This window comes from Acomys russatus, chromosome 31 (genome assembly GCF_903995435.1).
Source record: "Acomys russatus chromosome 31, mAcoRus1.1, whole genome shotgun sequence".
In the NCBI taxonomy this organism is placed as follows: domain Eukaryota; kingdom Metazoa; phylum Chordata; class Mammalia; order Rodentia; family Muridae; genus Acomys; species Acomys russatus.
The window spans coordinates 5,151,290-5,172,894 of NC_067167.1; the positions used below are offsets into that span (position 1 = coordinate 5,151,290).

Here is a 21,605-nt window from a genome sequence, read left to right on the forward strand (position 1 = left end):
ATGAGAATACAGATTTGGAAAATAATTTGAGGCCTTTCGGTGGCCCATAGCCCTTTAAGAGGGGGCGGAGCACCCGTTGGGTTCCGCCTCCGTGGGCTCCTCCCTTAGGATGCCTGCTAGGGGCTCGGCGGGGCAGGGGCGTGGTAAAGTGCGGGGGCGTGGTCATTTAGCTTGGTGGGCGTGGCTTGTCGGCGGGTCGGGCTGGGCTGGGCACACTGCCCTGGGGCTGAGTCTCCGGTGGAGGGCGGCGGGGACCCGGGCAGGAGGCGGTGGCGTCCTCGGCGGCAGGAGCAGCATGGATTGGGGTACCGAGTTGTGGGTGAGTCCTTTTCTCCCAGCTCCCACGGCTCTCCCTTGTTGGAGTCCTAGCCTCTCTGCTCTTTGTCCCCCGAAGTACTTTAGCCATGGGATTCCGCGCTTTCCCTCGCTGCTGATCCCATGGGTCCCCGCCCTCTGCCCTCCACACTCTCTCAAAAGTTCCTTTGGGATTTTAAAGACTTCCAGAGGTCCCTGGGGATACTTTGCCCAGGACTAGCATTGGGAAACTGAGGCACAGAGTTGAGAGTGAGGCCATCACAAGAAGTCCCTGGACCAGGCCAGGGAGGGGGGACAGCTGGGCGAGGTCACCTATTTTGAGCGTCCTGGCGTGGCTTGGAGGCTAATCTTACGGCCACTGGGTCCTTGCCCGTAGTCCGCCTGTCTGTCTGGGAGGGGGAGGGGACCCTTTGGTCACCTTTTCTCCCACGTGGGGCCTTACCCGGTTCCTTGCCCGCTTGCAATTGCCCTTAAGAGCTTGGGACACTGAGGGGGAGGGGAAGGGGGGGCTGCAGGACCCAGCCCCGGGCGCTGGGCGGAGCCACCCCTTACCCGCCTCTAACCTCACCCAGGAAGCCCTAGAAGTTTCCCTGTATCCCTGTCGGACTATTGACCCCTCCTCTTTCTGGAGGCGGTGGAGTCTTCGAGTATAGTGGGGGGTGAGCCACTGTTGTGGAGGCATCACTGAAGCAGGGGAAACTGAGTCACTCAACGGAGGATCCCTGGGGGGATTGTGGCGAATGGAGAAATCAGGCCAATGAGCCCCCGACCCCGCTTCCACGCACTTTGATTTGCACGAACCCTTCCCCTCTGCGCCTGACTTTTGTGCCAAGTCCTCTGGATTTTCCGGAATTTGGGGGGAAATAAGAGGATCCGGAGGCGCTAGAGTGGCTTAGCCTTCTTCCACACCTTTACTGGCCACCCTGACTCCTAGAGACCTCGCCGCCTGGTTTGGGGCCCTGGCCCTGTTGTCCAGGCCCTTCCCGGGAGGAGGAGGAGATGGGGGGTTCCCGCCAGCTTCCTGCCTCCCCCTGCGCCACGCCGGGGCGGCGCCTGGGGAAGCCAGCCAGCCTTGGCTGGAACCGCTAAGCCCTGAGGTTGTCTGCCCGGTGCTCCGGGTCGCTGGAGCTTCGGTGCACCTTCCCCCTTACGCCCCCCCCCCCGCCCGCCCCAGGTGACCCTGACCCTCCCCAATTGCTCCCCTGCAATCAGGATCAGTTTGAAGTGCTGGAACGCCACACGCAGTGGGGACTGGATCTGTTGGACAAATACGTGAAGTTTGTGAAAGAACGCGCAGAGGTGGAGCAGGCTTATGCCAAGCAACTCCGGTGAGCACAGGGGTGGGTTCTCCCAGCTTTGTGACTCCTTGGGGAGCCCAGAAGGGCCGCTGGGTTCTCAGCCTCCCTGCCTCTGTCTCCAACCCTTAGGAGCCTGGTGAAAAAGTATCTTCCCAAGAAACCTACCAAAGATGACCCCGAAGTCAAGTAAGAATGGGTTATGGCACCCTGGGGGAGGGGGTTGGTAGGCTTGGGTCTCTCTCCTTCCTAGAGGCCACCCCACTTCTGCACCTCTATTATTCAACTCCTGATAGGAGTCTGGATGACCTAAGGTGGAATTTACTCACTTCTAGCAGAAAGCCGTTTAAGGTTTGTGAATTCTCAGCTTCTGTTTTCCCCCACGTGCTGTAGCCCAGTTACTTGGGCAGGCAGCTTTTTGCTTACTATTTATCGATGTTGGAGAGTGAGATGCACCTGTGGAAGTCAAGAGGACGATTTGTAAGAGTTCGTTCTCAACTCTTGCCATGTAGACTGTAGGGATGAAACTGTGTCATCATGCTCAGCCTCAGGCACCTTTACCTGTTAAGCCATGTCACTGGCCCTGGTTTTCATCTTTGAGACAAGGTTTTGGATGTCCCGTTACTCCTTATGTAGCCAGAACTGGTCTCAAACGAGGCAGTCCTAGTGCCTCGGGCTCCCAAGAGCTGGAATGACCAGCATGTATCCCTAAGCCAGGTTTGCATCAGTGACTTTTATTGCCTCTATTATCATCTGTAAAATGGGTCTGATGGCAGTACTCCCTGTTCTATATTGTGTGTTCGAAGATGAACTGAGTTTATCTGTCTAAAAGCACTAGCCAAACTTGGGCATGCCTGTCATCCTAGCATCCTTGGGTTCAAAGCCAGCCTCACCTATGTAGTAAGTGTGAGGCTAGCCTGGGCTACATGACATACTGTCTCAACACTTGAAACGAACCAACTGGGCAGCCAGCCTGTAGTTATTTCTAGAAACTTTCAACTGGGTTCTGAACCCTTCCCTTTAAAAATCTAAAAGGTAAGCTGGGTGTGGTGGCAAATCCCTATAATTCCAGCTCTGTGGATCTGGAGGCTCAGACTGGAAGATTGTGAGTTCCGGGTCAGCGTGGGCTATATAGTGAGACTGTATTTTGAATAAATACGTTAAGTAAAAGTTTTAATCCAAAAAGCTCCAGCAATTAAGAAAGTTGTTTGTTTGAGATGTCTGGCTAGATGGGTGGTTTCGTGGAAATGATGCTCCACTTAGCGTGACCAGGGTTTTCCAGGACTGGAAAAAAAAAACGTGTCGTCTCACGTAGCCCAGGCTAGCCTCAAACTCACTATATAGCACAGGATGACCACCAACTCCTGATCTCCCTAGGTGGGCACTCTACCCACTTAGCCCCTCCAGCCCCGGCCCCAAGGATCGAAAATACTCTAACAAAATTGTTCGTTTCTGGAACACAGGCAGTGTTTTTGGTCATTGTTCCCTAATCAAGACAGTTCGGATTAAGTGCATAGTGTTTACATTGTCACAAAGGGAGGGTCCTGGCCAGCAGGAGGATTTACACAGGGTCTAGGCAAACCCTGCTATTGCATAGAAGGGCTTGGACATCCTTTATTTTGGTACCCTCTAGGTATCAAATCCTAGAAATGGTTGCCAGGGTTACCAAAGGCTTGCTGTATTCATACCTCTCCATGTAAAATTTGATGATGGTGGCTCATGTCTGTGATCTCTATAGTCCGGAGGCTGGAGCGAGAAGAGCAAGGATTCTGAGCTAGCCTGGGCTATGTAGCTAGACCTTGCTTCAAAACCCAAATAAAGAAAGATTTGATTCTAGTATTCTGCCCCCCGGCAAGGAGTGACACCTAGAATATGTTACAAAGGTGGGCATGGTGGCGTGCAACTTTATTCCCAGCACTCAGGAGGCAGAAGCAGGCAGAGCTCTGTGAATTACTAGTCAGTCAGGGCCACATAGTGAGATCCTATCTCAAACAACAGCAAAGATGTTATAAGCATTATGTCTCCAAAAAGTTGATTTGCAAAACCCATCTGAATTAAGGGCTGGAAGTTAGGAACACAGACTTGGGAAGGAATGTAATTCAAGATTTCCTTCCATCTTTTCTTTTCCTTTCTCCTTCGTCTCTTTTTTTTCTCTGACTTCCCCTCCCTCTGTCGCTCCCTCTCCCTCCCTCCCTCTCTCTCCACCCGGGGTCTCAAGTAGCTAGGGCTGACTTCAGACTTGCTAGGTAGCCAAGGCTGGCCTTAGATTCTTGATCCCCCTGCTCGGCCCTGGGATGACAGGCCTGTGCCACTGTGCCAGGCAAGATTCACACTGGCGCATCTCTGGCTCTGACATCTGCTTGTCTCCTTCCACTAGGTTCAGCCAGCAGCAGTCATTTGTCCAGCTGCTCCAAGAGGTCAATGACTTCGCTGGCCAGCGAGAGCTGGTGGCTGAGAGCCTTGGCGTCCGAGTGTGTCTGGAGCTGGCCAAATACTCACAGGAGATGAAGCAGGAGAGGAAGATGGTGAGAGTTCCCTTCCACCTGGGCTTGCTTGGGGACCCTGTTGGAACCTCGCTGAGGGTTTTCCCTTTGTTTGCACAGCATTTCCAAGAAGGCCGGCGGGCCCAGCAGCAGCTGGAAAATGGCTTCAAACAGCTGGAGAGTGTGAGTGTATGGGGTGGCTGGTGGCTCAGGTCCTGAAGAGTTGGGGGGTGGGGGTAGGGGCGGGTGATGGCTGCTGATCCATAGAGCTGCTCATGTTGTGTGCCTGGGGCCCCCCCTCTAGCTCTGGGATACCCAGCATACCTATTGTACCTACCTACACCTTTTGTTTTGAGATGGGGTCTAGAGTAGCCCAGGTTGGCTTGGCTTTGAACTCTATTGTGTGTGTGTGTGTGCATGTGTGTGTGTGGGAGGGGGCACATTTGCACACTGTGGGGTGGGTGCGTGTGTGACTCTAGAACAACACTCTGGAGTCAGTTCTCTCCTTCCACCTCTGTGGGGTTTCTGGGAATTGAACTCAGGTAGCTGGGCTTTCTTGGCAATCACCTTTACCTGGTGAGCCATCTTTCTGTCTCAGTTTTGCTTTCTTTTTTTTTTTTTTTTTTAAATTTTATTTATTTACTTATTTATTTTTCTGGAGACAAGGTCTCATGTGGTGGTCCAGATTGGCCTCACATTCTGATTGTCCTATCTCCACCTCCCTGGTGTTGGGGTGATTGGCGTGTGCCACCCCCACAGTTGGGTGGTGCACAGCTCCCTGTCAACCTTGGCCTCCTCACTCTGGTACTCAGGGGTAAGGCGGGCCCTGCATTTACTCCACCTCTGTCTCCCGCTTTAGAGTAAGCGGAAGTTTGAACGAGACTGCCGGGAGGCCGAGAAAGCGGCTCACACTGCCGAGCGCCTGGACCAGGACATTAATGCCACCAAGGCGGATGTGGAGAAGGTGTGTATGTGGGGTGAAGTGTGCGACAGGCTTGTGACAGTCAGAGGGGTGGCTGCCCGGCTGGTGCCTGACCTCGACCTCCACCTGGCCGTCCCACTGCCTAGGCCAAGCAGCAAGCTCACCTTCGGAACCACATGGCGGAAGAGAGCAAGAACGAGTATGCAGCCCAGCTACAGCGCTTCAACCGAGACCAGGCTCACTTCTACTTCTCCCAGATGCCCCAGATATTCGACGTGAGCTTGTTAAGCATGTAGACGACAGCCCTCAGAGTCGGTTAACTCCCACATGGGTGTCAAAACCCCAGATGCCATGTCCCTACTCCTAGACTGAGAGAGTGGAGCACGCACGCCCATAGTCCCAGCATTCTGGCGACAGAGGCAGGTGCATGGCGGATGTTTCAAAGCCAGCCTGGTTTACATAGCAAGCTCCAGGAGAGCCAGGGCTATGTAGAGAGACTATGTCTCAGAAGGGAAAGAAGAAAGGGAAAAAATGGGAAAGGGATGGGTGGATAGAAGCAAGAAGGAAGAGACATCTTTCTTGGATTTTGAAACTCGTATTCATCCTTCTAAGGCCCTGTCTAAAAAGCCCCGGGTCTCAAATTTCCCCAGCTGCCTTCCTCACTCTCTATCCCAGCTTTTTAGGATTGTCTGTGTTGCATGTACTTTTTAAATTCAAAGTTCTGTCTCTTTGTAAGCTCTTTTGTGAAGACTTTTCTGAGATCCTGGGTACCCTCAGAAAACACTCTTGGCCTTTTCATCTCTCATCCCTGCCCCTAGGGTCCTGAGGGCAGAGCGGATTCTGTTTTCCCTATAGATCTGGGCTTGGGGGCTGATGGCTTCAACCTGGAAGTGTTTACGGGGTCGACTCACCGTGGGTGTTCTCTTCTCCTCTCCAGAAGCTGCAAGACATGGACGAACGCCGGGCCACCCGCCTTGGGGCCGGGTACGGGCTCTTATCCGAGGCTGAACTGCAGGTGGTTCCCATCATTGGCAAATGCTTGGAGGGTATGAAGGTGGCCGCGGAGTCCGTGGATGCTAAGAACGTGGGTGCTCGGCGTGGGCGCAGCGGGATAAAGTGTGGGCCAAGAGTGGGTGGCTCCCCAAAAGTAGCTTCTTGAACTAGCAGCTAGTGGCCTCTCATTCCCTGACCCACAGGACTCACAGGTCCTTATCGAACTGCACAAGTCAGGGTTCGCACGCCCCGGTGACTTGGAATTCGAAGACTTCAGCCAAGCCATGAACAGAGTACCTTCGGACAGCAGCCTGGGCACCCCGGACGGCAGGCCGGAGCTCCGAGCAGCCTCCAGCCGAAGCCGTGCCAAGCGCTGGCCTTTTGGGAAAAAGAACAAGGTGGGGTCCTGAGCTCTTGGGGGTGAAGAGTGGGTAGGAAAAGGGGAACAGTCAGCCGAGGTCTTCACTGAGTCAGCTCCAGCCACATGGAACGCTCAGTCCTGGGACAGGAATTTTCCTCTTGGCTGTGGCCCAGGCTGGAGGGAAGGAAACAGAGGAAGATGGGCCTGCTAGTCTACTGGCTGGCTTCGGAGTCCCTCTGCGGATGAGAGGGTAGAGGGTGGGGGTGGGGGCGTGGCATCTTCTGCTACATCCTGAGACCCTTGGACAGCTCATGTTGGCCTGTAATATTGGCACCCCCACCCTCACCCTGCTCCCCAATCCCTGAGCATCCCCCCCACTTCCTTATCTCCATCCTCTGTTTTTGGGGACCCTCCAGCTCCTGTGCATTTCCTCTTTGGGAGTTTGACTTTTAGGGTCCAATGTATACCTTGACATGCCTTGGTTTATCCCTTCTACAATCACTCCTTCTTTTAGTGATTCCCACTTAACTTTTAGACTCAGACCCCCGCCCCCCCCCCTTATCTGACACCTGCCATCCCTCCTCCTTTGAACTTGGGCTTCCCAGTGGTAGGCAAGTACCCTGATGTCCTATCCCCCTGTCTCATCTCCCTGTGTGTCCCCTTTAGCCTATGTGTCTCACTACCCTGGTTCTTTGTAAAAAAAATTACATTTATTTATTATTTATGTTTATCTGTGTGTGTGTGTGTGTGTGTGTGTGTGTGTGTGTGTGTGTGTGTGTGTGTGTGTTTGAGCCCATGTAGATGTCACAGGAGGACTTTCAGGACTCAGGTCTCTCCAGGGCCTCAGGGATCAAAACTTAGGCCATCGTGGTTGGTGGTGGCAAGCCGTTTTACATGCTGAGCCATTGCTCTGTCCCCAGCCTTTGCTTCTGGCAAGCATTCTACCTTCTAGACTGTAAGCCCAGAAAGCCCAGCAGATAGGAGAGCAGGCACGCTCACCTCCTGAGGTGCTGCATGCGTCCTAAGCCTCAAGGGGCAAAGAGGGCTTGGGAGGTGGCTGTGGCACCTGCCTCAGTCTTTTTTAATTTATTAGATTCTTAGTTATTTGCCTTTTGGAGTGTGTGGAGGTCAGAGGATAGCTTATGGGACTCACTTCTCTCCTTCTATCTTGTGTGTCCTGGGGGATGGGACTCAGGGCTTGGCGGCAAACACCTTTCCCTGCTGAGCCCTCTCTCTGGCCCTGGCTCCCCTTCTCCTGTCTTCCCTGGCACCTCCCAGGTCTTCCGTTGTTGCTTTTTACAGGTATTTTCTGTGTGATCTTACAGTTCAGTTGTGGTTTTCTTATCATTATTTTTCCCTCTTTTTCCATTTTGTTTTTCCTGTTTCCTGTGTCCCGTCCGTCCGTCCTTCCTTGCGTCCATCCATCTTCCGACTACATCCTCGCGCCTCCATCCCTGACCTGTCCCCCTTCCCTGGCCCCCACCGGTAGCCGCGTCCCCCATCCCTGTCCTTCCTGGGGGGTCACCTACCCTCCACATTGTCTGATGGACCCCCGTCCCCCCGTTCTGGCCGCGACCCCTTGGCCATACTGAGCGAGATCAGTAAGTCAGTCAAACCGCGGCTAGCATCCTTCCGCAGCCTTCGAGGCGGCCGTGGGGTAAGTTGAGGCCGGATGGTGGGACCCTGGGCTCTTTCCTGCCGCCTGCTGGGTCCTCCCAGATTCTAGCTTTGCTCTATGCATGGCCTCGCTCCCCAAAAACCCTGCCAGGGGAGGAAGGTGGACCCGGTGTCTCAGGAAAGACAGAGGTGCTTGGGAAACACAGGGTTGCAAATCCTGAACTCAGACTTTGTCTCACCTTGCAGACCGTGGTCACCGAGGATTTCAGTCACCTGCCCCCAGAGCAGCAGAGAAAACGACTCCAGCAGCAGTTGGAAGAGCGGAACCGGGAGTTGCAGAAGGAGGAGGACCAGAGGTGAGCATTCGCAGTGGTGGAGAAGGAGGCAGGAGATTACTGCAAAACGAAGCGAAGCCGGGCTGCTAAGGGCTGTAGATATGCTCCACAGTAGAGCACTTGCCTGGCTACCTGAGGTCCTTCCTGGGTCTCATCCCTGTTGCTACCATGTCTCAAGGATTTTGCCAACACAGTCTGGGCTCTGAAGGTCGTGGGTGTGTGTATTGGTGTAGGAGATGCTCAGGAGCCAGAGGTGGAGGTCATTGTCCGCTTTACTCTCTCCCTGTGTGAGGCAGGGTCTCTCTCCACACTGGGACTTTGAATCTTTTTGCTAGGCCGGCAGCCAGCAAGCGCTGGCTTGTCCTGTCGTTGCCTACCAAGGTGGCAGGTGGTGGTGTGTGGCTGTATACCCAGCTTGCTACATGGGTACAAGAACTAGACCTCAGGTTCTCAAGGTTGCTCAGTAAACGGTCATAACCACTGAGAAGTCTCCCAGCCTTAAACTTTGTTCTTTTTTTTTTTTTTTTTTTTTTTTTTGAGACAAGGTCTCACTATGTGGCTCTGGCTGTGGCTGGCCTGGAACTTACTACGTAGCCCAGGCTGATCTCGCAATCAAGTGATGGTATCGAAGACGTGTACCACCACACTGGCTTCACATGACTTTTTTTTTTTTTTTGACACAGGGACCTGGGCTTGCGAGGCTGGCCAGGCGATAAAACCTGGAGGTCTCTTATTTCTTGCTCCCCAGTGCTGGGATTACAGATAATGACGTCTGTAGGGCTATGCCCATTGGAACTGGGAATCGAAGTCAGGTCCTAGTGCCTGCACAGTGAGCACTTATTGAGTCGTGTCACCTCGGTCACCTCGGTCACAATAGTTTTTAGAGGAGATTCCTGCCACCCAGCTGGGTGTGGTGGCACCCAGTCTATAATCTCAGCATTCAAGAGGCCGAGGCAGGAGGATCCTAAGTTCAAAGCTAGCCTGGGCCTCTTGAGAGACTGTCTCAGAACAGTGTCAGTGCAGAGCCAGAACATAAAAGCAGGAAAGAATCCGTCATTTCCCGTTTCCTCTAAGTCACTCTAGCTTGTACAGTCAGTCTCCCTCCTCACATCACTGAGCAAAAGGCAAGAAAATCCACTGGTTCATTTTACTCCCGAAAATATGCTCAGTGGCCTGATCACATCCCAAGCTCCTCACTGGGGGATTCTAGGCAGGGCCTCCACCCCTGACCACACCCTACAGCCCTCTCTTTTTAGTCCTCCACCCCCACCCCAAGACAAGGTCTCTCTGTTTAGCTTTGGCTGTCCTGGAACTCACTCTGTAGACCAGGCTGGCCTCAAACTCAGAGAGCTCTACCTGCCTCTGCCTCCCGAGTGCTGAGATTAAAGGCCTGTTCCAACCCCCACCCAGTTTCTTTTTCTTTCTTTCTTTTTTTTTTTAACTTCTTATTCTGAGTCTAGGTCTGGGTAAGTTGCCTTGGCTGGTCTGGAACTTTCAGTTCTCCTGCCTCAGTCTCTCAACTAGCCAGAATGACAAAACTGGTGTCTAGGCTCGGTTTGAAAGCATTTTGTAGACTGCAAAACAAAACAGAAAGCCCAATCCACAGACTCTTACTCCATGAATGCCAAGACTGTCAGGAGCTCTGTCAGTGTGAGTCGCCATTTTGAGGAAAAAGAGAGAGAGCGGAATTATCTAATGTTGAAACAGACTACTAACGTGAAAAAAATCTGCCAGAGTTTTTTTTGTTTTTAAAATTTTTTTAAAGGACAAGAAAATCTTTAGTCACTCTTTCCAAGCAACAAAATCCTCTCCCCAGCCTCCTTACATAACAGGAGTGATGCTTGCCACTTGTTTGCAGGTGGCCGGCCAGATTCTATTTGGCTGTTCACATGTGGCCTTCTCCACACAATGGAAACCGTGGGACAGAAGCCACGCTTGGAACGGCATGCAGCCTGGGCGTTTATAGAGCTCAGAGTCAAAAAGGCTGCCTTGTCAGTTTATCTATCTGCTTCTTATTTATTTATTTATTTTTGTTTTGTTTTTACTCATTTCATTTTGTGTATGGGCTTCCCCGTGCCACGGCTCCTATGTGGAGGTCAGGGATAGCTCACCGGAGTCGGCTCTCCTTCTACCACGTGGGTCCCGGGGATTGAACTCAGGTCATCTGGCTTGGTGGCAAGGGCCTTTATCTGCTGAGCCATCTTGCTGGCTCCTGTTTGTTTTTATATTTTGTTTTGAGACAGGCGGACCTAGGACTTTAGTGTGCCACCATGCCTGGCTTATTTACTTATTTCACGTGTGCGGTTGGTCATGTACGCTCACTGTAGCGGCCACAGGCCAGCCTTGAGTATGGCTCCTCAGGTGTGGCTCAGATAGTTTCCTGTGTGTGTGCGTGTGTGCGTGCGCCTGCGTTGCATGTACGTGTGTGTGTGTGTGTGTGTGTGTGTGTGTGCGTGCGCACAGCCCTGCGAGCACGTAGGCCACAGGATCTCTCACATGGTGTTTGCTCTATCTCTCTATCTCAGTCCCTTGAGATAAGGTCTGGAAGAACCAGCAGCTGGGCCGATGGCCAGCAGGTCCTAGTTTTTGCCTCTTCCTATCTCTGTCCCCCATAGTGCTCGAGTTATAGGCACCTATGGGAGCCACACCCAGATTTTTACATGGATGCTGGGAACCCAAATTTATGTCCTTAAGCTGATGCACAAAGGGCCATCTCCCCTCTCTGCCTTGTTTTTTGAGACAGGGGTCTTTAACTGACCTGCTCAGGTTCAGCTAGACAGGCGGGTTAGCAAGCCCCTGGGCTCTTCCTGCCTCAACTTCCCCAGTGCTGGGATTACAAGCATAACTCCACCATGCCTGACTTTTTACCTGGGCTCTGGGGATCAAACTCAGGTCCTCATGCTTATTGATTCATCTCTATAGTTCTGTTTTGATTTTTTTTTTTTGAGACAGGGACTCACTAAGTTGACCAGGTTGGCCTTGAATTTACTCTTGTAGCCGAGGCGGTACCTCCCCCTCCCCCCCCCCCCCCATCCCAGTGCCGGGATTAAAGGTGTGTGTCACCACCAACCAGCTTGAGCCTGTTTTTTGCTTGTTAAGTCGTAAGAGCGTGTGCTTTCCTTCCCGTCGTCTCTCCATCCGGTCTTAGGGAGGCCCTGAAGAAGATGAAAGACGTATATGAGAAAACACCACAGATGGGTGACCCTGCCAGCTTAGAGCCCCGCATCGCCGAAACCCTGGGCAACATTGAAAGGCTGAAGCTGGAAGTACAGAAGTATGAGGTCAGAGGGGTGCCCTGGGGAGGGGTGGGGGCAGGCCCAGCTGTATATGAGTCACTGTGGGCGGTGCTGGGGGAGGGGGGAGGAGGGGGACTGTGATAGAATCCAATGGCCTCCAAGTCTAAGTTTTGGGTGTGCATGGGTGATGTCAGGAAATGTCCCCAGTTCAGAATGGGATGACCTCAGTACTTGCTGGGGGAACTCACACTGTGATCCCCAACCGATCCTAGGCTTGGTTGGCAGAAGCTGAAAGCCGAGTCCTCAGTAACCGAGGGGACAGCCTAAGCCGGCACACTAGACCCCCTGATCCCCCAGCTACTGCCCCACCTGATAGTAGCAGTAGCAGCAACAACAGTGGATCCCAGGATAATAAGGAGAGGTGAGGAGGGAAACCAGAAGCAGGTATGAGGTGTTGGTTTGGTATAGCCCCGCCCAGAATCCTCCGGTGAGGGGCTGGGGGCGTGGCCAGGGGCGGAGCCACACCTAGAATTCCCCAGTGAGGGGCTGGGGTTGTAGTCAGGGGGAGAGCCCTAGAATCCCCTAGCGAGGCTGGGGGCGTGGCCAGGGGTGGAGCCCTGCCTAGAATCCCCCAGTGAGGGACTGCGAACGTGGCTCAGAGACCCTGGAGGGTCACGCTCTCATCTTTTTTTCCGTCTCTAAGCAGCTCAGAAGAGCCCCCTTCAGAAGAAAGTCAGGACACCCCCATCTATACTGAGTTCGATGAGGACTTTGAAGAGCCTGCATCCCCTATTGGCCAGTGTGTGGCTATCTACCACTTTGAAGGTGGGCCTGGAGCAGGAGTTAACTTTTCTTGTTTTGACAAAAAGAACTTCATCTGAAGACTACTAGCTCAGTGGTAGAATGCTTGACTACTGTTCACGAGGCCCTAGGTTCAATCCCCAGTATTTTATTTTTTTATTTTAAAACTTTTTTTGTTTGTGTGAAAGAGAGGTCAGAGGACAACTTTCAGGGGGGTTCCTTCCTACCACATATATCCTGGGGGTCAAATCCAGGCTGTTGGACATGACAGCTGATGCCTTAACCCACCAAGCCACCTCATAGGCTCTCGATTTCCTCCTTTTATTCAGTACAGCATCCCAGCCTGTGCGATGGGACCCCAGCCTGTGCGATGGTGCTGCCCACGTTCACGGTGGGGCATCCCGTCTATAGTCACCCAATCTAGAGAGTCCCTCAGATGTCCCAGAGACTAAGAGACCCTGATCCTGAAGTTGACAGTGTTAGCCCTCACACCAGGGGATGCTGACAGTATTAATCCTCACACCAGGGGTTATGGCAGTTGTTGGAGTCATGACTTCCAAACAGATTCACCGAGTCTGACCTGTCCCCACCCTCCACTCCCCACCAGGTTCCAGTGAGGGAACCGTCTCCATGTCCGAGGGCGAAGACCTCAGTCTGATGGAGGAAGACAAGGGCGATGGATGGACTCGGGTCAGGAGGAAACAGGGAGCTGAGGGCTATGTGCCTACCTCTTACCTCCGAGTCACACTCAACTGAACCCTAGCAGAGCGTGGACAAGGGGCAGGGCTGTCAGCTGCTGCTTCTGGGCCACAGGGGGCCCCCAGGACCTTGCACTTTATACCTGCCCTCGTGGCTTTTGGCTGAGACCTGTGTAACCTGCTGTCCCCTCTTCCACCTCACCTGTCACCCTACAGGGACCCACTTGTGCCTTCCCGCGTGGTTGTACATATTCGTCATTTAAGACCTTTCTTCCTGCCGCTCGGCTTGGGCCAAGTTTTGTTTTATATTAAAAACTATATATAATTATATAAAGTCCTTGGAGTCTGTGCTTCCATTTATCAGGAATGGCCCTTCCCAAGGCACCTCTGAAGAGGTAGGATTTAAAGTTGGTTTTGAATATCAGCACCCAGAGCCAAGCTTACGCCCCCTCTGGCCAACTCTGGCAACTGCACTCAGACCTGCATGTAACCCTTCCAAGTTTAAGAAAAAAAAAAAAAAAAAGTCCGGCGTGGTGGCGCAAGCCTTTAATCCCAGCACTCGGGAGGCAGAGGCAGGTAGATCACTCTGAGTTTAAGGTCATCCTGGTCTACAAAGCGAGTCCAGGACAGCCAAGGCTACACAGAGAAACCCTGTCCCACACAGGGAATAAGTGGAGGTGAACCTAGTAGACTCCTTGTGCGTATTATCCATGCTTGTGACCTACCTTCTATCTCACTAGTCCATTAAGCCTTCATTCTAGCCACATTTCCCTAGAGTGCACAGAGAGGTCAGGTGGTTTGCTGGAAGTCACACAGCATTTAGGAGGCAGAGTCAGATTTGAACTGGGATACCATATCTGTAAGATGTTTTTATTTTTAAAAGCAATACGTTCCCCATGTGGCTGCTTTCTGAGTAACCCAGCTGCATCCTGGAGTGTGAGGGTCGGTCTCTGGATACTCGAGTAGGCCTTTTGGTTAAAAAGGAGGCAGCTTTTGCACCCAGTCTCTTGGCTGGGGGCTGGACCCCTCAGCCACGTGGCTCTAGTTGTTGGGACAGGATGCTAAGGATGTGATGGAGCTTCTGCCGGCGGTCGGTTCTGTTGGCCTGGGCCCCCTTGCTTCCCCAGAGTAGGCGGCGCAGGAAACTGGTGGTCAGGGCCTCCCATAGTTCTGGGTTGGGCCTGAATCCTGTAGGCAGAGTCAGGTGCGCTGTGGGTGTGGCTCAGGCTCCTCCCATACCTACCGGTCTTTTAATGCTAGAGACTTTGACCATAGGAGCCATCGGGAAGTGCCTGGGCAGGGGTTGGCGAGGGCAGGGCCACCCTTGATCTCTGCAGGAGTGAGGGCAAGGTGCAGGACAACCACGAGGCACAAGGGTGGCCCATCTGGGTGCACAATGCAGGGAGCCCTGCTTTAGGGGCTGTGCCTGGAGGTGGGGTTGAAGGGCATGGCCACCTGTCTTGGCAAACCTTGGGCTGAGCCTGCCCCTTTGGAGGATGGAGACATCTAAGGTCTTAGAAATGACCTAAGATAAGGGTCTTAGAGATTGGGCTTGGCCCAGGTAGTTGGGAGATGGGACTCTGACTGGGGTTAGGAGTCATCTTAGAGGAGACTCCAATGAAGCCAGATCTTCCCAGGCCCAGAGGTTGGGGTGAGACACCATGGGTGTAGCTCTGCCGGGCGTAGCAGTTTCTTTTATAGTAGAGAGCAATATTTGGGGTTTATAATTAGGGTTAGACTCTCCTCCAGGGCTGTGGCCTCGCAGTTGTGTGAGACTTTGGAAAGCTTGGCCTCGGTGGCCTCCATGCGGTCCTTGCTCACCTTGCAGGCGCCGGGCAGCCGCCCTGCGGAACCGGAGTGCATGGCGAGCCACCTGTCTGGCCCCAAGCAGGGTGCGCAGCAGACGGTCACAGGACTCCTCCAGCGGCCCAGAGGTCTCCTCGCCCTCCAGCAGGCGCACTACCGGTGCCACGTGAGGCAAGGCCACCTCTCCTGGGTTGCAGGGTCCTGTGGAAAGGGCGGGATTTGGACTGGGGAAGCAAGGGCATAGGGCAGAGCCTAGGTGGGAATGAGGGCGTGGTCTAAGGCTAGGGGTAGAGGAGGCAGAGGAGGGCGGGGCGAAGTCAGGGACGGGCAGGGCCTAGGGTAGAAGCATTGTTTAGGATTGAGGAAGTATTTAGTTAAAGAGGAGGGACCTAGGATGAGGCCAATCATAGGGCAAAGGAGGAGTCTAGGATCTAGAGCCGGGAAGAAGCCTAGGATGGCGCGAACAAATGGCAGAGGAGGAGCCTAAGGCAAGGGGATGGGATGGGAAGGAGTCTGGGGCGCGGGGGAGGAGCGCGTAGCACAGCAGGCTGCCTAGAGCAAGAAGCCAGAGCTGGGAAGTAGCCTGAGGCAGGTAACGGAGAGCTGGGTCAAAAACAGCCCTAGGCAGGCAAGATACAGCCCAGGTCCTCTCTCACCTGTACTTTCATCCAGAGCCCTCATCAGAGGCTTTAGCTCTTGTTCAAAGACCAGCGCAGCCTCCGTGTGGTTCCTTCGTAGATGACGCCAAGTGCTCTCTAACCTGGACACCTAGACACCAAGAGACAGGAGCCCCAACTAAACCCTCTTTTCTGTCACCTGCACCCAGGCTTCCTCCCCATCTCTGTTCCCAACACACCTGGGGCATAAGCAGGGCGCCCATGACCCCAGCCAGTCCCAGCAGGTCCCCTGTCGCTCCTGGCCTCAGCGCCAATGCTAGCTCCACAAGGCCTTTCAGAGCAGCTGTGCGCTCCTCCAGGGACCCCGAGCAACCCAGCACTGCTAGGGCCCCGGCCAAAGACAGCATCTCAATCCTATAGAGGTGGAATGCAAGGGTCTGGGGACAGTAGGAGAGTTTGTGATGGAAGGCGAGGGGGGGGGGGCAGAAAGTTGGTTGCCCAGCCCCCTCCATCACGGAGAACATCAGTAGGAAACTGGTTAGGGAGTCACACACGCTCCCATACCTCACCTCTCCAGCACCTCCAACCTCAGGCGATGGCCATGAGGAAGTGTGAGTAGTTCCAGACCAGAGGCGACGCCCATGGCACTCCGCTGACTCTTGGTCACCCCCAGTAGGCCTGTAGCCTTGACAAGAGAACACAAAGTGAGATGACACAGACTAAGGGTGCTGGCGGATCCCTTGGAGCCTGCTTTCTTCTGCTCCTGTAGTGAGCCATTCCTTCCTATCTGAAACACTCCCTTCTGGAGGGAGCAGGGAGGCGCCTAAGAAGAGAAGGGAATTAGCAAGGCTGGGGAAGCAGAGGGAACTTGGAAGTCTCAGAAAGTCTCAGAAGCTTACAAGGTTCACAAAATTCATACGTGATAAAAATTTCTGGAGCTGCCTGCAGGCTTTCATGAGTAGTTTTACCCACGCTGGTCTTAGGCTTTTTAAGTGATGGTGGCTGCCTTTGAGTCACCGGTGCTCCTATGAGTGGCCTCTCACCATTACTCCAGGAAGTAACCCCACAAATTTCTCCAGTTCACTAAGCTAGACTTGAGGGGAAATCATTTCCTTCTTCTGCCCACTGGTGCCCTATCTATAGTGAGCAGAAATTTGTTTATGACTCCCCAGGAAAAGTCACAGATTAGCTCCTTGCTGACAGGAGGACCCTAGCAGGTCACCCACCTGGCAGTCCACCAACAGCAGGTGCAGAGCAGTACTCCCAGGGTGGTGTGCCACAAACATGTTCCGGAGGGTGCGCAGGACTGCAGGATCCAAGGGCCGATTATGGGGGCCCAGCAGGTGGGAAGTGTGGACAGGGGGACAAAATGAGACCTCAGCTTGTGGTCTTACGAAGCATCTGTCCCCCTCTTCTTCCTCTTCCTCCTCGGCTTCCCACCAATGGACCTCTCGCTCTGGGCAGCCTGGTCTAGGAGTTGTTCTCCGAGCACTGGGCACTCGGGGGAGGAGTTCACAATACGTTGGGGATTGTCCAGAGGCCAAGGAGGGTGTCCGGAGCGGCTTGGAGGGAGGCTTTGCGTGAAGTTGCCCATCAGAGGCTCTGAGGCTGTCTGTCATAGTTCTCAGGTGAGGCAGGGCCTTCAGCAGTGTGGGTTCACTGCCTGTGCGGTGCAGGGCACAGCCAAAAGTAGGGGGTGCTCCTGAGACAAGGAGGGATATGGGTGCGCATAGAGAAGATGGCTGGGCCAGAGTGAGTGAAAATGAGACTTAGAGTCTCTGGCTCTCCTGCTTCAGCTACTGGCTCAGCCCTGTAACTGAGGACTCCCTCATGCTCAACCTTTGCAACCGTGAGGGCAAACCTTCAACACTTGGGGGAGTGATCTCAATTCCGAATGCTACATTTTAAATTTGAATGTGTGTGTGTGTGTGTGTGCGTGTGTGCGTGTGTGTGTATAAGGGTGTCAGGGGAGAATATTAGTTGTCCCTTATACACCATCCACTTAATTTTATTTGAGTATGGTTTGTGTTACTGGCCTGGGACTCCTGACTAGGTCAGGCTGGTGGGCCCCAGGGATCTTCCTGTCTCTACCTCCCCAGGCCCCTCCCCTTTTGAGAGAGGGTCTTAATTGATAGTGTAGGTTGCCTTGGATTAGAGCTCCTCCTGTCTTTGCCTCTCAAGCAGCTGGGCTGACAGGCCTAATGCATGCACACACTCGAATACACACTTATGACCCTGTGTCAGTATTAGGAGCCTCTCCACTGACCCAAGCAAGAAACCAAGGCCCCAAGAGGTAGATCCAGGGGCCTGAGCTCACTCAGGGGAGAGTGCCAGGGTCAATCTCTGAGCCACTGCCACCTCAGGAGCCCCTCACCTGCTCTGGCACCATCTTTGCGCCTTCCTGAATGGTCCAGATCTGCAGGCTCGCTGGAACTCCATTTCCTAGCCCTAGAGAACAAGAGGTGCAAAAGACTGTGGGTCCAGCCTGAGCAAAGAAAATGCCACCAATATCTCTTTTTTTTTTTTTTTTTTTTTTTTTTTTTTTTTTTTTTTTTTTGAGACAGGGTTTCTCTGTGTAACCTTGGCTGTCCTGGACTCGCTTTGTAGACCAAGCTGGCCTTGAACTCACATCGATCCACCTGCCTCTACCACCAACCAATATTATCAACCTTCCAGCCACACAGGTGATATAGCATTTATTTTATTTTCTTTCTTTTTTCTTTTGTTTTGTTTTGTTTTTCGAGACAGGGTTTCTCTATGATAGCCTTGGCTGTCCTGGACTTGCTTTGTAGGCTAGGCTGGCCTCAAACTTGCAGAGATCCGCCTGCCTCTGCTGGGATTAAAGGCGAGCGCCACCCCCCCCCCCCCACCTCCCACCCCCGTCAGGTGATAGCATTTTCTTAGACAAGAGGTAGAGGCAGGAGGATCAGTAGTTCAGGGCCATCCTCCACCACACAGTGAGTTTGAGGCCAGCCTGGGTTACATGAGATCCTATCTGAAATAATAAGACAGAAGAAGACGCAATAAGTACCTGAGAGGCCTGGTGGGAGCCAGGCTGTCTGTGAGCACAACCTCACTGAAGCTGCGTGTCAGCGGCCTCCGACGACTCACAGGTTTGGAAGCCACAGCTCCCGTGGCCTGGGACAGTGGGCGCCTGCTAGTCATGTAACTGCGGACGAGGGCGGACATACTGGCAAACCTCTCATCTTCTAGCTGAAAGAGGACCTGTGGGCGACCAGGCCTGGGGCGCAGTGCCACTTGGAACACCTCAAAATGTAGGACCTTGCCTCGCCAACGACAGGAGATTACAGGGCGGCCCCCACGGGACTCAGAGGCACGGACAAGGAAGTCGCCATCTTGTAATAGAAGGGCTTCAGCTTCCTGAGGATGCAAAACAGGTGACCTGTGTCCAGATCCCTCCCCTCCCCCCACCGCACAAAAGCCACCGAGTCAAGGGGTTCCACCCTGACCACGCCCGCAGCTCCTCCCTGGGAGATTCTAGGTGAGGCTCCACTCGGGGCCACATTAGAGAATTCTCAGCAAGGGTGGGGCGTGGGGTGAGGAGGAGGAGGAGGAGGAGGAAGAGAGCCACACCCCCAGCCCCTCACTTGAGAAGTCTTTCTAGGTAGGGCCTCTACTCTTGAGCCATGCCAAAGGCCCCATACTGGGGGATTCTGGGCCAGTGTTCTACTGCTGGTCAAGACCCTAGAATTAATTAATTAATTAATTATAGATAAATTCTTACTATGTAATCTACAGTGGCCTTGAACTGTAGAGGCTCTGGAGCATTGTGATTGTAGGTGTGTACGTGTTTATCACATTGCTTGGTTCTATGAAGTATTTTTATTTTTATTTTATTTTTTAATTTTTTTTGGGTTTTCGAGACAAGGTTTCTGTGTGTAGCCTTAGCTGTCCTGGACTCGCTTTGTAGACCAGGCTGGTGTCAAACTCACAGCGATCCACCTGCCTCTGCCTCCCCGAGTGCTGAGATTAAAGGCGTGCGCCACCAGGCCTGGCTGAAGTATTTTTATTTTGACATGGTCACTCTACATAGCCCTGGCTGGTCTGGAACTTGCTTTATAGACCAGGCTGGCCTTTAACTCACAGAGATCCACCTGCCTCTGCCTTCTGAGTGCTGGGATTACAGGATGTACCATCACAGCAAACTTTTGATCTCCACGCTATAGATTGGGAAACTGAGTTTCTTAGAAGTCAAGTACATTGCACATAGCCCCATAGAATGTAAATTGTAGGACCAGGATCTGGACCCAGACTATCTGATTCCTCGGCAATTACTTAGCCTTCTGTTTGTCATAATTTTATTGTATGTTTCAGGGCTCTAGGGCTCCTGAGTCTGTGACACTAAGTTGAAGATGAAGGAAAGGTGGCTCAACTTCAAAGGGAAATGCCAGGAGAGAGATAGGAGCTGAGTGGGAGGTGGACATTGGTGGCCTTGTCCAGTCTCCATTACCATCCTCAACAGGATCCCAGAAAAGGCAGATTCAATTCAGAGACTGACAGTTCCTACTTATCCGTGCTCCAAGACTGTCCCTGGTCCTCCAGCCTACCCATTCCCAGCAGGCCCTGGGTCCAAGGTGCTCATCTAAGACAAATGACTTCTCACACTGCAGTGGGAGAGGTTCCCACCAGGCCTGCAGGGTCCATACCTGTCGAGAGAGCTGGCCGTGGTACCAGGGCTGGTAGGCAACGTCATCTTTATCCTGTGGTGCCTGCATGGATCTCGTGCTGGAGGACATTGGGGCTGAGCTCTGTGTAGTCACCCTGCCTCAGTCTTTCACATCTGCAAAATGGGAGCAATGAGTCCTGCACACTGAGGGGCTGGGTATTATCCTTTCATTCTTATCTTACATATATATATCATCTCTATATAGCCCTGGATGTCCTGGAACTCTCTTTGTAGGCCAGGCTGGCCTCAAACTCACAGAGATCTGTCTGCCTCTGTCTGTGTGTGTTTGTTGTTGTTTGTTTGGTTAGTTCTTTTCTGTTTGTTGTTGTTCTATTTTCCAGACAAGGTTTCTCTGTGTAGCCTTGGCTGTCTTGGACTCACTGTAGACCAGGCTGGCCTCGAAAAGTAGCAGTTCCATTCATTCATTCTGGCTTTGCTCTAGTCTTCTTTAACTGTCAACTTTACACAGCACAGAGTCACCTGGCAAGGGACTCTCAGGTGAGAGCTTGAGACCAGACTTACTGGTGGGAGAAAGGGCACAGATGGCCTGTGGGGGCCACCACTCATTCCTTGGGAATGGGGCCCTGAGCTGTGTGAAGACGCTGGCTGATGCAGGTCTATGCGCAAGGTGTGTTCCTGCCCTGACTTGCTTCAGTGATGGACTGTCACCTGGAAGCTACATTAAAGTCTGTCTTCTCCTAAGCTGCATTTGGTCGGTGGTTTATCCCAGCAACAGGTATGAAGCTGGATGGAGCAAGCGCATATTCAGTACAAAGAACAGTGGGTTTCACCATGACATCTTCATACCCATTGATAATATATTTTGCTCATATTAACCCCATCACCCCCCCCATTAAAAATCTGTGTGTATTGGTGTGTGTGTGTGTGTGTGTGTGCGTGTGTGTGTGCATGGGCAGGTGTTTGCATCCTTATCCATGTGTTGAGGTCAGAGGAGGGTATTGGGTATCTATTGCTTACTCTCTGCCTTATTCTTTGAGGTGGAGTCCCTGAGTGAACCAGAAGATTGGCGTTTTGGCTAGGCTGTCTGTCCAGGGAGCTTGGGAGACCTGCCTGTCTCTGCCCTCCCAACGCTGGGCTTACCAGAATGTGTGGCCATGGGTGCTAGGACCATGTATGCAAGCACTCTTTCCCACGGAGTCACATCTCCAGCCCATTCCCCACAATATCTACACCCCCACTGTGCTGGGTCTATTTTACTTCTAAAGGTTCACCTTTTAATTTCATGCCATATATATGTGCCCGTGTGTACATATGCATACTTGATCATATGTATTTTACATATGAGAGAAAACATGGTATCCATCTTTCTGGGTCTAGCTTATTTGAAAAAAAAAACATGACAAATCTCTAGTTCCATCAATTTTCCTGCAAATGACGTTTTGTTCTTTATAATTGCATGGTACTCCATTATATAAACA

At 52.7% G+C, this 21,605-nt stretch overlaps 2 protein-coding genes across 6 annotated transcripts; one reads left to right on the top strand and one right to left on the bottom strand.

The window, feature by feature from the left end:
* The first annotated feature begins 270 nt into the window (after window positions 1-270).
* Window positions 271-13,374, top strand: Trip10 (thyroid hormone receptor interactor 10). 4 transcript variants are annotated; one of them, XM_051172964.1, is made up of 15 exons: window positions 271-319; window positions 1,528-1,643; window positions 1,743-1,799; window positions 3,988-4,135; window positions 4,214-4,276; window positions 4,953-5,057; window positions 5,162-5,290; window positions 5,953-6,099; window positions 6,212-6,406; window positions 7,859-8,026; window positions 8,233-8,342; window positions 11,470-11,602; window positions 11,830-11,978; window positions 12,261-12,382; window positions 12,966-13,374. In XM_051172964.1, the coding sequence occupies exons 1-15, from the start codon at window positions 296-298 to the stop codon at window positions 13,112-13,114; spliced, it is 1,815 nt and encodes a 604-aa protein (XP_051028921.1). In that variant the 5' UTR covers window positions 271-295; the 3' UTR covers window positions 13,115-13,374. The 4 variants fall into 4 exon arrangements, with proteins under 4 accessions (XP_051028921.1, XP_051028922.1, XP_051028923.1 ...); XM_051172965.1 differs by having other exon boundaries at window positions 12,264-12,382; window positions 12,966-13,372; XM_051172966.1 differs by lacking the exon at window positions 7,859-8,026 and having other exon boundaries at window positions 12,966-13,372.
* A 582-nt stretch (window positions 13,375-13,956) lies between these two features.
* Sh2d3a (SH2 domain containing 3A) lies at window positions 13,957-20,285 on the bottom strand. Of its 2 annotated transcripts, none has more exons than XM_051139797.1 (9): window positions 20,147-20,285; window positions 18,511-18,860; window positions 17,854-17,927; window positions 16,706-17,181; window positions 16,049-16,164; window positions 15,719-15,893; window positions 15,519-15,630; window positions 14,878-15,063; window positions 13,957-14,244 (listed from the first exon to the last, which is right to left on the bottom strand). In XM_051139797.1, exons 1-9 carry the CDS (start codon window positions 20,234-20,236, stop codon window positions 14,084-14,086), a joined length of 1,740 nt encoding a protein of 579 aa, XP_050995754.1. In that variant the 5' UTR covers window positions 20,237-20,285; the 3' UTR covers window positions 13,957-14,083. The 2 variants fall into 2 exon arrangements, with proteins under 2 accessions (XP_050995754.1, XP_050995755.1); XM_051139798.1 differs by having other exon boundaries at window positions 15,719-15,916; window positions 16,706-16,785; window positions 17,838-17,927.
* Between the last annotated feature and the right edge of the window lie 1,320 nt (window positions 20,286-21,605).